This window comes from Callospermophilus lateralis, chromosome 5 (genome assembly GCF_048772815.1).
Source record: "Callospermophilus lateralis isolate mCalLat2 chromosome 5, mCalLat2.hap1, whole genome shotgun sequence".
NCBI classification, from domain to species: Eukaryota; Metazoa; Chordata; class Mammalia; order Rodentia; family Sciuridae; genus Callospermophilus; species Callospermophilus lateralis.
Window position 1 is genome coordinate 41,056,071 of NC_135309.1, and position 17,787 is coordinate 41,073,857.

Genomic DNA, 17,787 nt, shown 5'->3' on the forward strand with positions numbered 1-17,787 from the left:
TTTCCAACTGAGAAATATAGTTTTAATCTTTTTTTTTTGGTGGGGGGGAGGGAGTGGGTATTGAGGATTGAACTCAGGGGCACTCAGCCTTGGAGCCACATCCCCAGTCCTATTTTGTATTTTATTTAGAGACAGGGTCTCACTGAGTTGCTTAGTGCATCACTTTTGCTGAGGCTGGCTTTGAACTTGAGATCCTCCTGCCTCAGCCTCCCAAGTTGCTGGGATTACAGGCATGCACCACCATGCCCGGCATAGCTTTAATCTTGACATGATTGCCAAAACAAACTAAAGTTCTATTTAAATTATCCAGTATCACTGTTCAGAGCATAGCAAGTATGGCTTAATAATAGATATGACCTCAAAGCAACTAAGAAAAATTATTCTGAAAACAAAATTAGGAATTGTGTAGAAATTTAAGAGCCTTTTAGGTGTAGTTTATAAAGTTACCAGAAGCAAAAAGGAACATATATTTTTCTTTTCTTTTTTAAAATGATAACCATGCCAGTTTGACAGTACATTAGGAAAAGGTGAATTACAGACACTCAGAGGTAGCTCATAGTTTGTTTTCTTCTTTTATTTGGTCCTTTGCTCTAAAAATGCATATATTTTTAAGATCAATTCTTTCCTTTCTTATAAAAGTGTTAGTTGTAATAAATATGCTAGTAGTTTATACAGTTGCTTTTCTGAGAAATTCAGCACCCCTGAACCCAGATGTTTTTCTCCATATTTACATGTTGCACATTGTATAATGCTGAAAAAGACAGGGTTAAAAAAAGCCCATCTTTTATCTTACAAATGGCTACTATCATGTCAGCAACTGTGAAGTGTCTATGCAGGACATTTTAAAGAGTAAATGACAAATGGCTCAGTGGTGTACATTTGTAATTCCAGCAACTTGGGAGGCTGAGGCAGAAGGACTGCCAAATTCAAAACTAGACTGGGCAACATAGTGAAACCTTGTCTCAAAAAATAAAAAGGGCTGGAGGTATAGCTCAGTAGTAGAGCAACCCTTGGTTCAATCCCCAGTATGGCTTAAAAAAAAAAAAAAAAAGAAAAAAGAAAAAGAAAAAGCGAATGACAGGTATGAAAATTTTTCTCATATGATTACATGGCCAAGGTTTAATCCTTGGAATTTATATCTAATGAAGACTATCAAAATAGTTTTTTGATATTCCTAATGTTCAATAAATCAATCTTAAGTACATATTCTCTGATAAGCTTTGGTTTAAGGCTTTTACACATGCAAATCTGCTTTCAAGGAGCCCTCTTCTATATGAATTTTAAAATGATTTGTAAGGGATGACCTCTGGCTAAAGAGTTTCCCACATGCATTACACTCATAGGGTTTCTCTCCAGTATGAATTCTTTGATGTGCAATAAGTGAGGAGCTTTGTCTAAAAGTTTTCCCACATGTGTTACATTTAAAGGGTTTTTCTCCTGTATGAATCCTCTGATGTTGAATAAGAGCTGCACTTTGGCCAAATGACATCCCACATTCCCCACATTGATAGGGTTTCTCTCCAGTATGGATTCTCTGATGATTACTAAGGGATGAATTACACCTGAATGTTTTCCCACACTCACTGCATTTGTAGGGTCTTTCTCCAGTGTGCATTCTCTGATGCTGAATGAGAGCTGAACTCTGCCTGAAGGCTTTCCCACACACTTTACATTTACAAGGTTTCTCTCCAGTGTGAATTCTTTCATGAATGATAAGTGTTGAATGGGAACTTAAGGCCTTGCCACATTCATTACAATTATATAATTTCTCTCCAGTATGAATTATTCGATGTCTATTGAGTCGTGAAATAGAAGTGAAACCTTTTCCACACTGATTACATCTATAGGGCTTTTCTCCAGTGTGAATTCGTTCATGTTGAATAAGTGATGCACTCTGACTGAAGGCTCTCCCACATTCACCACATTTGAAAGGTTTCTCTCCGGTGTGAATTCTCTGATGATAACGAAGAGATGAACTAGACTTAAAGGTGTTGCCACATTCATTACACAAATAGGACTTCTTTCTGGAATGAATTCTCTGACACCCTGGAAGAGATGTGGATGGCTTCCTACCTGGATTATATCTATTGGGATTTTCTCGAGCATGAATTTTTTGATGCATAAAAAGGCCAGATCTTCTGCTAAAGGATTTACCACATTCTTTACATCTATAGGATTTCTCTACAGTATGGGTTCTTAAGTGCTTACAAAGAGATGCACTATGGCTAAAGGCTTTCCCACATTCTTTACATATGTAGGGTTTCTCGCCAGTATGAGTTCTTTGATGTTGAATAAGACCAGAACTTTGGCTGAAAGCTTTCAAACATTCTTTACATTTAAATAATTTCTCTCCAGTGTGATTTTTCAGATGTTTACGAAGGGATGAATTGTGAATGAAAGCTTTTTCACATGTATTACATTTATAACGTTTCTCTGCTGTCTTGATTTTTGGTTGGTTAAGTAAATTTGCATTCTGTTTGAAATTATTTCTTTGTATTTCATACGTTAAGGGTGTTCTTTCTCTAGAAATCCTTTGTTTCTTAAATATGACTGATTTTAGGCTGACGTTTTGGCCAAATTCAAAATTTTTATGGCTTTTGTCTATAGTAAGAATTTTCTTATGGGTAACTGAAAATATTTTTAAGCTTTCATTTTTGTCTTGCTGTCTTTTTAACCTGTTTTCAGATATACAGGGTTTTTCTGATATAACATCCCAGAGTTCATCCCTTTTTAGTCTTTTCCTCCTCAGCCCTTGAAATGTGAAGTCTTTAGTTTGAGTTGACTTTGTGGTTTGAAGACTGCTCTTGTATCCTGAAAGAAAAGAAAAGAAAGAAGTTGCCAATGATTAATGTGATTGAGACTAAATTTATAGAGGAAATATTAATGATATCTAAATAAGGGTTTGCTACATGTCTAAAAGACACTAGCAAAAGGGAAAAATAGGAAAATGAATGGTGGCAGATGTATTAGATAAAAACAAAAGCAAAGTGTAAGCTTGTTTACAGAGGGCATGCTTGACAAAGTGGAATGGAGAGAATGAACTAGAAGAGGCATATGAGTTGGGAAATGTAGTTTGGTATCTAAAGTCTATGATGGATCTATATATCACCTTACTTCTGAAATTATTTCTAATCTTCAATGTCTTGATTCCCTTTCCTATATGTTAAAACCCCTCTGGAACTGTCAGATTCAGTGCGAATGTTAACTCCTCTTGCACCTTTTCATAACACTAAGCTTCAACAATCTATGCCTTTTCTTTATTATAAACAATGTGCAATTATGTGTCATAACCTAGATGGTATAGATTAATCACTTGATGTGACCCGTTGATGTTGTAAACACAAGATGGATGAGGCTGCTGCCAGGGTAACACAGCCTACTTAAACTTATCTATTTTCACAAGTAAAACCACACTATAAAATAACAATACAAAGCTGGGAGTGGAGCACGTGCAATTCCAGGACTTGGGAGGCTGATGCAGGAGGATTGCAAATTGAAGGACAGCCTTTGTACCTTAGCAAGACCCTGTCACAAAATAAATAACTAAAAAAAAAGGGCTAAGAGTACATACAGCTCAGTAAGTACTCTTAGCCAGGTGCAGCTCCCTGGCTTCAGATCTCAGTACTGCCAAATAAAAAATTAAAAAAAAAAAAGGGTACAATGGCTATGATGTTACTAAGTAGGAAATTTCCTACTTTTTTGTAATCTTATGGAACCAATGTTATGGTCCATCGTTGACCAAAAACATCATTAAATGGTACACAACTCTATTATAATATATGTATTTAATGGAAAAATATATATCTAGAGATATCAAAAAAGCTTTAAAAAATATTGCATTACAGATAATATAAACACGCACAGAAACAGGAAACTGGGGGATATTTCCACATTATGGTAAAATTCACACATACCTTAGCCCTACAGCTAGTACCTTACATAGTAAAAAACACTAGGTGTATTTCCAATATAATGAAAACTAAGGTAAGAACATCCATTATTTCTCCTACTATTCAATGCTGTAGAAGTATTAATGCAATCAGACATAAGAAATCAATTAGAGATATAGGGATGAGTAAAAGGTAAGTGATGGTATAGCACTAAGCCCAAAAAATCCCAGAGAATTAATGATAAAACTTATTCAGTGAAGTAGTAGCATGAAGTAGTAGCAATTGACACACTAATTTAGCATGACTAGATGCCACTAGTACCTTCCTGATAGAACACTCCCACCCAGGTTATCATAAGCAAAAATCTTTCATGACATTGGCAAATGACAAAAGAGCCCCTAGTACAGAACCACTGGTATCAATGGAAGAAAAATGACCATGAGTTGATAACTGTTGAAATGAATGATGGACAAATGGGGATTCAGTATACTATCTCCTTACTTTTACATATGCTTGAAATTTCCCACATTCAAATTAAAAATTAAGCCTTCTTACACTTTTCTATCTTTCCTTGCAATAGGAGTAAGTTTCTTCTATATTTTCAATTCAAACTTAGCATTATAGGCCTTGCAACCTATCTTATTTTATATTCTCATCCCTTTTTTCTTGTGTTAAAAATGGGATTCTAATACGAACAAAATTATTCATTTGTTTTTCTTATAATCTACATTGTAATTTCAAAATAACATAACAGTATTATTGCTAAAAATATGAGAATTAAGAACAATGTAAGCTGGGCATGGTGGTGCACACCTATAATCCCAGTGGCTTGGGAGATTGAGGCTGGAGGATTGTGAGTTCAAAGCCAGTCTCAGCAATGGTGAAGTGCTAAGCAACTCATGAGACCCTGCCTCTAAATAAATAAAATACAAAATAGGGCTGGGAATGTGGCTCAGTGGTCAAGTGCTCCTGAGTTCAATCCCCAGTACCAAAAAAACCCAAAACAAAACAAAACAAAACAAAAACCCCAAAACCAAAACCAAAAACCCCAAAACAAAACAAAGAACAATTTAACATTTGTTGGCAATTTTTTTTGTCTTTAGGCTATTATTCCACTAGGAAATTCAGTTGAATTGCAGTGTTTTAAAGACACTGAAGTGATTCTTCTCTGTTTAAGCCAAAGTTGAAACACAATGAGGTTCATTTATTTCATTTTGTTCTCCATTTTTGAGGATTTCTTTATTATTTAATCTTGTTTCATAATCACATCAGAATTTTCATACTTTTAATTTAAAAACCATAAACAAGATGCCTTCAGAAAAAAAACTATCCTTATCCTCTTTTTTTTGTCTTCACCTTATAATTAATCAGAGATGTGTATCATTCTTGTTTCTTATATAAAGGTGTGATACACACTGTTCTGCATTTCCTCCTTCATAACATATTCATAATGTATCTATCCCCTTCATTATATATTCTGGAGATGGAGATTCTAGGGATCCAGATTCTCCTAGGGAAATTTACAGAGGTTCTCTCTTACTTCTTTTCTTACTGTTGCATAGAATTTCATGTGTTGATATACCAACACAATTTCACTAAGGGACAGTTGGGATAAGTCTGATTTTTAAATATTCTCTTTTTATATTTTATTTAGAGACAGGGTCTCACTGAGTTGCTTAGGGCATAAGTTGCTGAGGTTGGTTTTGAACTCACAATCCTCCTTCCTCAACCTCCTAAACAAATGGGATTATAGGCATGATCCCTGGAGCCTGGCTTAAGTATTCTGTTTTTATACATCTAGAATTTACATTGGTATGAGTGAAATCCTCTGTCACAGGTATATCAGCACAGGAAACACCTCCTAATTCATTTTATGAAGTGAACATTACCTTGATATGACAATTACAGTATAATAAAATATATTCATGGGGCTGGGGCTGTAGCTCAGTTGCAGAGCGCTTGCCTAGCATATATGAGGCACTGGGCTCAATCCTCAGCACCATAAAAATAAACAAATAAAATAAAGGCATGCTGTCCATCTACATTTACAAAATAAATTTTAAAAAATATATCCATAGACCCATTTCTCTCATGAATATAAATGTAAAAGTCCTTAACAAAATATTAGTAAATATCACCCAGCAATATATGAAAGGAATTATACACCATGATTATGTGTGTTAATTCCAGTGTTGTGTGGCAGGTTCAACATTAAAACAAATTAAAGTATTCAACAATATTAATGGGCAAAAAACCAAAATAATATTATTCTATTAATATAAAAAATCTGACAAAATCCAGCTGGGTATGGTAGTGTATGCCTACAATCCCAGAGGATCCGGAGGCTGAGGCCGGAGGATAGCGAGTTCAAAGCCAGCCTCAGCAATCGATTGAGGCCTTAAACAACTTAGCAAGATCCTGTCTCTAAATAAAATATTAAAAGGGTTGGGGATGTGGCTCAGAGGTTAAGCACCCCTGGGTTCAATCCCCAGTAACAACAACAACAACAACAATGACCCCCAAAAATAAAAAAAATAAAAAAGTTTGACAAAATCCAGCCACCATTCATGATATACAAATATAAAATCACCAAAAATAAGGAGAAGTTTCTTAAATTAACGATATCTAAAAACACTTGACAGCTAATATATTTACTGGGGAAACACTGAATGCTTTCCCCCAAAACTGGGACCAAGGTAAGAATGTCTGCTGTAACCACATTTTTTTTTTTTGTGGGGGTGGGAGAGGAGGAGTTACTGGGGATTGAACCCAGGGGTACTCTACCACACAGCTACATCCCTAGCTATTTTTATTTTGAGACAGGGCCAGGCTGGCCTCAAACTTGTGATCATCTTGCCTCAGCCTCCTGTATCACTGGGATTATAAGCATGTGCCAATAGTCCTGGCTTGCTTTTACCATTCTTATTCAGCATGGTTTAGTCAGTGCAACTGGGAAGAAAATAAAACACGCACACACATAAATGTGTGTGTATATATCTCAGAAAGGAAAAAACTGTCCCTACTTGTAGGTAACAGTATGTTAAAAATCCTAAGAAATCTGTAATATATTACGTAGAAGGAAGGTTACAGGAACAATATTAACTTAGAAAACTTAATTATATTTCTACATAATAGCATTGAACAGTGAGCACTAAAATTAAAACTGTAATGCCATTTACAATTGTTCAAAAATACTTGCAAGTGAATCTAACAAAATACATGCAGCACTCACATAAAAATTACAAAACACCACTGAAAAATTTAAAAAGCTAAAGAAACAGACATGCCATGTGGATTAGAACATTGACCATAACAAAGATCTCAACTATCCTCAAATGAATATACAGATTTACTGTCATTCCTATCAAAATCCAAGCAATTTTTTTTTTTTGTGGTCATTATTCTACAATTTGTATGAAAAAGCAAAGGAACTAGAATAGCTTAAAACAATTTTGGAAAAATACTGAGAGTAACCACTATATACATACATTAAGGCCTATGTATAGTTATAGTGATCAACACTGGTATTGGCAGAGGAACAGACATAGATCAACTGGACAGAAAGGAAAACCCAGAAACAGACATCCTAACAACTATGTTCAACTGCTTTTTGACAAAAGTACTAAAGAATTCTGTGGAAGAAAAATAGCTTCTTCAACAAACAACGGAGGAACAATTGAATATACACAGCAAAAAAACGAACCTTAACACAATTTCACATCTAATAATAATTTAAGAAAACTTAAGAAGGGTCATGTACATAAATGTTAAATTTTAACACTTTTGGGGGGGCGGGAACAGAAGAAAATCCTTAAGATGTAAGAATAGGCAGAGTTTTTCCATTTAATACCAAACAGACAAACTGTAAAAGGAAACACTGATAAATTGGACTTCATCAAGATTAACACTTTTGCTCTATAAAAGACCCAGTTAACAGGATGAAAAGGAAAATTACAGACTTAGAGAAAATATTTGCAAAACACATCTGAAAATTACTACTATTAAGAAAATAAGAATTCTCAAACTCAACAGTAAAACAACTAAACAAAACCCCAAAACAATTTAAGTAGAAAATGAACAAAAAACATAAACAGATATTTTTATACAGAAACATATACAAGAAAACACATGTATCTTTTATACAAAGAAGACATACAAATGGTAAATAAGCATATGGAAATATGTTGAGTCCAACATCAACAGACACTAGGAACATGCAAATAAAAATCACTATGTATTTGATCATATATCCATCAGAATGGCTAAAATAAAAAGTAGTGATGTGGTAAAATGTCAGCAAGTATGCAGTAACACTGGATTACTCACACATTGCTAGTGCAACATAAAATGGTAAAATGGCACAGTCATTCTAAAACACAATTTACTTGTCTTCAAAACTAAACATTCAACTACCATGATGACCTAGCAATTGCACTCTTAGACAAAAAATAAAAACTTATGTATTTTTGTGTAAAACTTGTATATGAATGTTTACAGCAGCTTCATTAGTAACTGCCCTAAACTGGAAACAATCCAGATGTCCTTCAACAAGGGAATAGTTCTATAAATTGTGACAAAGCCATTCCGTGGCATACAATGCAGCAATCAGAAGGAATGAAGTACTGATGCATATATCACCTGGATGAACCTCCAGAGAATGATGCTAGGTGGGGAGCCAATTCTAAAAGAGGCTGTAAACACTGTATTATCTAATTTGTATAGCTTTTCTTCTTTTTTTGTGGTATTGGGGATTGAACCTAGGGCCTCATGCATGCTAGACAAGTACTCTACCACTGAGTTATATCCCTTTATAGCAGTCTTGAAAGGACAAAATTATACAAATAGAAAACACATAGTGGTTACCAAGGATTAAAGTTGAAGGAAGGTGGGGTATAGGGACAATAAACAAGGAAGGAAATAGGTGTGTCTAAAAAAGGGTATCAGGAGGCATTCTTGTACAGACTGAGGAATTCTTCATTTCTTCATTGTATCAGTGTCAATATCTTGGTTGTGATACAGTATTATACTAGAATTGGGCACATGGGACATGGAATCCCTCTGTACCACTTCTTTTAATTGCATATAAATCAACTGTCTCAAAATAAACACTTTTTGGGGAGAGAGGGGTACTCAACCACTGAGCCACATCCCCAGGCCTGTTTTGTATTTTATTTAGAGACAAGAGTCTCATTGAGTTGCTTGGCACCTCACTTTTGCTGAGGTTGGCTTTAAACTTGCTATCCTCCTGCTCAGCCTCCCGAACCACTGATATTATAGCCGGGCACCACCATGCCTGGCAAAATAAACACTTTAAAAAAAAAAAAAAGTAAAATGAGACCCCCCCGGCAAAAAAAAAAAAAACCCAGCAAATTTCCACCATCTTCCAAATTAGTCCTCCTTCTAGATATTATCAACTCCTTGAATAATGTCACTATCTATCCCCTCAAAAGCCAGAAACCTAGCAAGAATCCCTCACAACTCCATTTCTTCTGTTTTCCATATATAATCCAAGATGTGCTTTTATCTCCCAACTGTTTCTGGATTGGTCTCCCATCACCACTAACCTAGTCCAAGTCACTCCTGCATTCATTATGTAAGTGGAAACCTACAATGGCCAGCCACTGAGGTGTTGTGTTGGGGGAAAGGTAATGAACAAAACAGGAAACACTGCATAAGGTAGCCTATGATGCAAAGGAAGAGAAAGATCATTAATAATACTAATATTAGTAGCATGCTGAAGGAAAAAAAAGCATGCTAAGGGGATAAAAATGTGGAGAAATAGAGGGCTGTTTTAGATGCACTGTCTATTCAAGAAATCTCTGCAACACAAAGAAGTAAGTTATATGTATTTGTGGTCAACAGAAAGAATGGTCACCAAAAGGAAAGCAAATGCAGAGGCCCTGAGGTGGCAGTCAGCCTGGTTAGAGTCCTCAAATAAAGGGCAGGGTGAGAGCAGATAAAGGTGAAGAGGTAGCTGGTGCTAGAACAAGTAGATCTCTGAAGGCTGTGATGAGGACTCTGGATTGTGCTCCTTGGTGGAAGCCAATCGGGATTTTATGCACAAGAACAATACAGCATGGTTTTCCTTTTAAATAGATCCTTCTGGCAGCTAAAAGGAGATGATGGGGTGGTAGTAAGGGAAGTGCAGGGCCCATTTACTGGTCTTTGTTGGAGAGAGCAGGGAGATAGGAACAACACTCATACAAATTAAACAGGGGTGGGCTGAGGATGTGGCTCAAGCGGTAGCGTGTTCGCCTGGCATGCGTGCAGCCCGGGTTCGATCCTCAGCACCACATACAAACAAAGATGTTATGTCCGCCGAAAACTAAAAAATAAATATTAAAAAAATTCTCTCTCTCTCTCTCTCTCTCTCTCTCTCTCTCTCTCTATCTATCTTTAAAAAAACAAAAAGCAAAAACAAAACCAAAAACAAAAACAAAAAACAAAAAGGAACCAGGGGTGCTGAATACTATGTACTCACTTTGGCCGACTTTTAAAAACCATTACAGGCTATTTCACTGGGGTTGCTACTAAGTCCTCTGATACCTTGCAGAAATTGGGAAAACGCATGCTTCCTTCATGAAGATGCTGTCCCAGAAAATTTCACAGAGGACATCAGTTTTTCATTGGAAGGAAATGAATTAAAAATTTTTAAGGGGCTGGGGATGTGGCTCAAGCAGTAGCGCGCTCGCCTGGCATGCGTGCGGCCTGGGTTCGATCCTCAGCACCACATACAAACAAAGATGTTGTGCCCGCCGATAACTAAAAAAAATAAATATTAAAAAAAAATCCTCTCTCTCTCTCTCTCAAAAAAAAAATTTTTTTTTAAATTTCTGAGACATTTTCACATTTAGGCATGAACCAGACTTAAGAGATGTACAAGTCGGCTTAACCCCATTATTCTTAGTACATCTATTCCAGAAAAATACAACTCAAGTGCTTATGCTTTGGGCTCATTTCATAACCAACAAAGCCAAATAAAAAATGAAGACCCTTTAAGCCATGTCCTTCCATTGTCAGTGTAAAACTGACAAACCCAGGGATGATGGAAGTTCGTTTTTCTTGTAGGTTTGCTTTGCTTTTTACCTCTTTGTGAATAGTTCTGAAGTGAAAATAACTTTGTAAAAGTATATTTTGTGAACTGGACGTTCTAGGGAGTTCTGCCCTGGGAGCATGAGCTTTCTGCTACTGGATGTTCAAGGGTTAGGATTTTAGTTCTGGTCCTCAGTTAATAATCTGAGGTACTTCCAAGAACAGGTAGATCTCCAGGTCTTTCAACTGTGCTCCGGGGTGTGCAGGAAGGGCTATTCTGAGGTTACTAGAGTCCAGGCAGGTGACAGCACAGCTGCATCCACAGCTCCCCTAGAACTCCCACCAGACACACCTTTGAGGAAAGGAAGGAGCACCATCCCTCAAGAGAAATGGAGCAGAAAACAACTCTAGCAGCCAACCCCCCTTTACTCAGTAATCTACTAATTATTTTCCTTCAGGGCAGTTGTTCAGAGCTGAGGAGGGGGAGTTGAAGGAATACATGAAAACATAGCCCTTATTAGAAATAACAGGTTGAATAAAAAGAGGAAGATTGCGTCTAGGAGCCTGGGTTTTCCCTTCCCCATCACTTTTTTTTTTTTTTCTAAGAGTAAATAGAGCAGGATTTATTTAAGTTAAAGGAGTCCCACAGTGGGAAGGAGGCTCAGTTGCAGAAAAACCCATTTTGGTGTGCCAGCTTAGGAGTTTATATATGGTTCTGGGCAGAACATGGAGCAAAATGTATGCAAAATAGGCACTAACAAAGTATCAAGGCTCTTTGTCTTCCTTTCCATCTGGGTTGACCTATAACTTCCTTTAGGGTTTACCCCCATCTTCAGGTTTTCTACCTCTGAGACAAAGGAGTTGGCTGAAGTGTTCCCCCAGGTGAGTCTCAAGGTCTTTTCCAACTGAAATAGGTCTTGATGATGCTCATTAATATGCCTACAGTTAGCCTTCTAGTGTGGTTCCTGTGTGTGAATAAGACTGACCATTGACTGATATTCTTATTCACTCCTCCCTCTGAAGAAGTCACTCTTAACTGCTGTTAGAAGGGGAGCTTCTTTTTGGATTCCATTTGTAAGGTCATTTTCTTCCCCATCATTTCTTGAGGCCTGAGAACCCTAAAGGAAGTTTCCCAATCAATACTCCAAGTTGCAGCCTCTTCTTACGCAGCCTACAGTGATTCTAGATACCTGAGGCTTGCCCACTCACCGAGAGAAGAGTCTCCGGGACTTTCTTTCTCTACCTTCCAGGGATCTTCTCCTTGTTGCAACAGGGAGATCACCTTTGGTTTGGTGAATGGGGGTCCTGCTCAGAGGCAAAATAAAAAATAAATAAATATACACATAAGTAAAAAAGACTTGGCCATATTTTGAATCATAGTATCCCACATCTGAGGATGACACAAAGATCTTCTGTGGGATGCTTAGGATGTACTCCAAAGATGTAAAGGTTGTATTAAGTAAAAGGTAAGTGATTTATAGAACATGATTTTGGTAAAATTCATTGTATATGAGGGAAATATGATAAACAGGAAGACTTATCTTTCTGTAGAAAATGTCAGATGTGTAAAACTTTAAGCAGGTATCTATGGGGAAGATTATGTACCAAGTATTTTGTTTAAATTAAAAAAAAATAGTCTATGATCTCTTTTCAGAGACAGAGTTAACAGTGTTCATCTGGCTGGAAAAGAGAAGTAGAGAAGGGAAATGGTAGGTTAGTCAGGAAGGCTAAGGTATGCCTCTGCTCAGGGATGAGCAGAACAAACAAAAATTATAGGAAAGGGTTGAGGTTGTAGCTCAGTGGCGGAGCACTTGCCTAGCATGTGAGGCATTGTGTTTGATCCTCAGCACCACATAAAAAAATGAATAAATAAAATAAAGGTATCGTGTCCGTCTAGAACTAAAAAAATAATAAAAAAATCATAGGAAAATGTTGCCTCAACTGTGAAGGAATTTCAAATGTGAAACTGTGTTGACGGAGGGGGTAATAATCAACACCAACCCCCTTCATTCCCATACATGGGGCAATTCTACACCTCAATTCTCAATATTTATAGATATCTGATTTGTATAATCCTAAGGCAAAGCTCAGCTAAACTTTTTTGATGACCCCCAGCTTTTATTCAGGGAAGCAGGTGCTGAGATCTCCCCATTTCTGAACTGTGTCCACAAGGGATTTCCTTACCCAGTGAGGCCAGGTTACTATAGTTCTCCAGCATCACCTCCCGATACAAGCTTCTCTGGGAAGGATCCAGCTTTCTCCACTCATCCCGAGTAAAGAGCACAGCCACATCCTCGAAAGTCACTGATACCTGTAAGAACAAGACACTCCAGCTCACCCAGAACCAACCCTCCACAGCATGTAGATGGAGGAAATGGAGTTAAACAGGCTACCATGAAATCCTGCTGATACTATTCAAGGTTCTCAAGAGGCCACTCATTCCTTTAATGGATATTCATCCAATGACAAAAACAGAGCAGCAGGAGGTAGGAACTGGTCTTGTGTTAACCACTATGAGAGGCATATAGAGGATTAATGTAATCAGCAAAGGAGTTAATTAGAATAATCCTTCTGATGGAGATCTGATAATACCTTTTAAAAAGCTTAGAAATGGGTATCTTCTTACTTACCAATTACCATATTTGGATTGTAAAGAAGAATACACAAATTGCATGCATAAGGATATTTATCATGTTGGAAATAACCTAAATGCTGATACAGACTAGGTAAAATAAGGTAGTATCTGTTGCGACAAGCTTGAGGATAGTAATTATGAAAATTAAAATAGCTTCCAGTTATTAAATGCTTTCTATGGGCCAATAACTGCTCTGAGAGCTTTATGTTAATCTTCTGTGTATAATCTATTTGATGTTCACCACAATCCTATGAAGAAGGAACTGTCATTGACTCCATTATATACAAGAAAAAACAAAGGTACAGAGAGGATAAGTGTGCTCCCTTGGCCCTTGGTTCATATCCCATGTTCTTGTCCACAATGAGTAACATGATAGGAGGGCAATGTGCAAGCCCTAGAAAAAACACTGAAGTGTACAACTTTAACCTGACTCCATCTCTAGTCCTGCTCCTAGTTCTGGTGATAAGCTGACTGTGGTAGGAGGCTTCTGGATATCATCAGGATAGGGGCTGAAGGTTAAGTGGGTCAATAATTTAATCAATGTGCCTACACAAAGTCTCCATAAAACCCAAACTGGCAGGATTTAGAGTCCGAAAATTGAACATATGGAGGTTTTTGGAGACTGGTACACCCAGAAGGGATGTGGAAGCTCTATATCCCTTGTCCCATACTTTACACTATGCACCTCTACATTTGTAATCCTTTTTAATACCTTTTACAATAAACAGGTAAATGTGTTTCCCTGGGTTCTGTGAGTCGGTCTAACAAATTAATCAAGCCAAAGGAAGGAGGTCGTGGGAACCTCAATGTGTAGCCAGTTGGTCAAGTACTGGAGACCCAGACTTGCAAATGGGATCTGAAGTGGGAGAAAGTTTTGTGGGGTCTGACATTACCTCCAGGTAGACAATGTCAGAACTGTACTGAATTAGAAGATGCTCAGTTGGGATTCACCATTGCAGCACTCCTTACTTGGTGAGTGAAGAAAAACTCCCACACTCTTGGTATCTGAATGGTGTGGTGAGATTATAGCATATGAAAAAGAGTTTTAATGCTCATACACATATTTATTCTTTGAGCTTTTCCTGATGAGCATGCAATACGTATATGATAAGAAAGATAACTTAATGGTATATGGAAGGAATACAATAAAGAATCTTCACCCTCAAAGAATTCAATTATACAATCAGCATATAAGGAAAATGCATGAAATAGTTTGCACAATGAAAAAAAAAAAAGCTGTGTAGTGGGATCATATGCCATCTCCTAGTTCAATCTGCACTTTAGAAACAAGGAGAATAAGGTTCAGGACAGCCAAAACCCCAGGTCTCATGCGCTTCTAGTGGCAACAGCAAGACCCGAACTAAAGTTTCCAACTATGAACCCAGTACCTTCTCTGATCCTTTACAAATAGTGTGGTACTGACACATGGGCAGCAGGCAGAAATAAGATGTGGTAGGGGATTCACTGACACATGTGGATAGAGAAGGTTCTGAGCAGGAGAGCAACCTTGCTCTCTGGGAATGGAATGGGAAAAGCTTAAAGAAAACAGAACAGCTCAAACACACAATGGCAGATACTGGTTGTTGCCAGAAAAATCAAATCCCACCATTCTTGTGGGTCCAAAGATGATCCCGTATTGCTAAAGTGCCCTGGTAACACATGGCTGGGTCTGTTTATGTTCTGAAAGATGTATCAGAAAAGCAGCTAGACAGTTCAAGCATGGATTGTGGTCATAAACTTGGGTTGACTTTTTTCAACCTTGATTTCCTCATATGTATGTAAAACAGGAATACTAACTGCTGTACTATTGTGAAAATAATAACAAACTCAAAGCCTCCTCACATTCCTCAACATGCTGGACACTCAAAAATAACAACTGTTAATGACAGATGAAGATGAGTAGAGAAAGGGCAGTATTTTCTGCGTCCTGGAAATACTGTATAGCACTTTCTATCTATTAACATTAATATTTTTATTAATATTGTATCTTTCAGCTACCACAATAACCATACACAATTAGCTGTCACTGTGTGCTCCCCCCGATCTAAACACTTCCTATGCACTAACTCATGTCATCCTCTCACCTACTGAGGAGTTAGGCATGTTGCTCTTTCTGTTACTGGTGAAGAAACTGAGGCACCGAGAAGTGGAATTATTTTTGCCCAAGGCCCACCAACAGTAACAACAGTTAAAACCTGGCTGTGTGGCTCGAAAGTCCAACTTTCTAACCACTGTGTGTTCTATTTCTATTACCACCAATATGTCGTAGAACCCTCCTTATGTTTCCTGAGGAGTCTCCTCTGTGCCCTCAGAGAAAGAGATCCCTCCACCTGTGTCCCCTGCAACATGGCTATTTTTTGTTGACAGGTCATGTTACTTCCCCCATTTTCCCAACACAGGGTTGAAAATGGCAGGTTGAGATTAGTTTTCAGGAGAAGAGTACAGGCAAAGCACTTGATCTTTAGAAAAGAGAGGGAGAAAAAATGGGCTGGAGAAATCTGGAGGAAGTATCATGAGGATGCTCAGGGGTGACTATAAAAAGAAAAGCATTTTGTCAAGGGCAGGGAGGAAGACAAGGATGAATGAAAGATGCAGGGCCAGAGAGGAATTTTATCATGTTGTGTATGTTTATTCTGTCCCTAGTGATATAAAGTTATGTGACATCTTACCTGTCAAATGAGCGATCACAGTGGATTAAGATAAGTGAATAAATGTATCAACTAAAAAATGAACACTGGACATGTGTTCATATGTGTGGGGAGTATTCTCTACAGTAATCTACCACTTGTAAAGGTGGATTGGCTCCCCTAAATTCACAGGACTTAGGTCCCAAATCCTAGTGAGGTTTGTATTGCTATAGAACTTCAGTTAAGAGGGATAAAACCATCCAGCCACCACCACCACCACCACCACCACCACCAAATCTATCCACTAAGAACTGATATGGCAATGAGCTCACCTGAGACCTTGATTCCCTTTGCTCAGGAGCCATATCCTCTTTTTGGACTCTTCTCCCCAGGATGGGTGCAGTCTCCAGGAGATCTAAAAGAAGAAAAAGATACCACGAGGAAGATCTTCAGTTTTCCACCCCTCAGAACCAGCAGTTCTGACTCCACATGTCTGTAGAGGAATGTCAGAAGGAGCTAGGAGTGGACAGAATCAGAGACATGGGCTGGCGTCCTAGTCCAGGGCTTGTCTCTTCATGGTTCTGAGAATTTCCAGAAGCAAGACTGGGAGAAGGGGACTGGATTCCATCACAGCAGGGACTCACTGAGCCTCACCAAGTGCCAGGCACCATTACCTTTACACTATTTAGCCCCACATCATCAGGTAGCATTGCTAGCACCCCTTTTTATGGATCAGAAAACTAAGAACAGAGCGGGGCCAATTGCTCCAGTTCCCCACAAGCCAGTGAGGATGGGACCAGGATTCCAAGCCCTGTACATTCGCTCTAATCTCACCGGCACCCCTGCGCAATTTTCCTCCACAAGCTTTTCCCAGTTTCTCTATCCCCCGTCAAGAAATCAATTTCCAGAGTTTTAACGCCGGGCCAGGGCAGGGAACGCGCGGTGGACGGATCTGCGGAAGCCGGAGGTGGGACTGCCGAAAACCTGGGCCAAGTGCCCCACCTGACGCGCCTGGGGCGACGTCACGGGACGGCTGGCGGAGGCAGGCAAAAAGCGCCAGGGTGTCGCTCGTCCCACAAAGGATTCTCCACGCACCTTGCGGGCCTGTTCCCCTCACTCGGGCGCCGCATCCTCGGAGGCCCGGGTCCGCCTCCCACCGCCCTCTGCCGCTCACCTCCTCAGGCTCGGGGCTCCCGGGGTGATGCCTCGCCGGGCCGCGCTCCGCATGCGGGATGCTCCGGAACCGCCCAGCTCGCCGCAGCCTGGCGTCGGGACCCCCGGCCGCCAGCCACCTCAGCACTACAGCGGGAAACCGGGCGGCAGACACTCCGCGGCCCCGAAGGTTCAGGAGGGCGGGGCGGGGCGGGGCGGGGGGGCGGGGAGGAAAGGCCAGCCGCTAATGCTTCTGGGAAATGTAGTCCACGCGAGGATTCTGGGAAGTGTAGTTTTCTGCATTTGCCTGCGCTGAGGGGCCCTGCAGTAGGGTGCCCAGCCCCAACAGAGCTCCCTTTAGCGCTTCTGGGTGTGTTTACACTTTCCGTGAGCTTCTGGACCCTGGGTACAAAGTTCTTCCAGAAGGGAAGCAGGTTTCCTGTGGGCGTTA

General features: G+C 39.1%; 1 protein-coding gene across 1 annotated transcript; it reads right to left on the reverse strand.

Moving 5' to 3' along the window:
• Window positions 1–66: 66 nt before the first annotated feature.
• On the reverse strand, window positions 67–17,520 carry Znf354b (zinc finger protein 354B). The gene is made up of 5 exons (XM_076856560.2): window positions 17,359–17,520; window positions 16,517–16,599; window positions 13,107–13,233; window positions 12,132–12,227; window positions 67–2,811 (listed from the first exon to the last, which is right to left on the reverse strand). Exons 2-5 carry the CDS (start codon window positions 16,547–16,549, stop codon window positions 1,235–1,237), a joined length of 1,833 nt encoding a protein of 610 aa, XP_076712675.2. The 5' UTR covers window positions 16,550–16,599; window positions 17,359–17,520; the 3' UTR covers window positions 67–1,234.
• Between the last annotated feature and the right edge of the window lie 267 nt (window positions 17,521–17,787).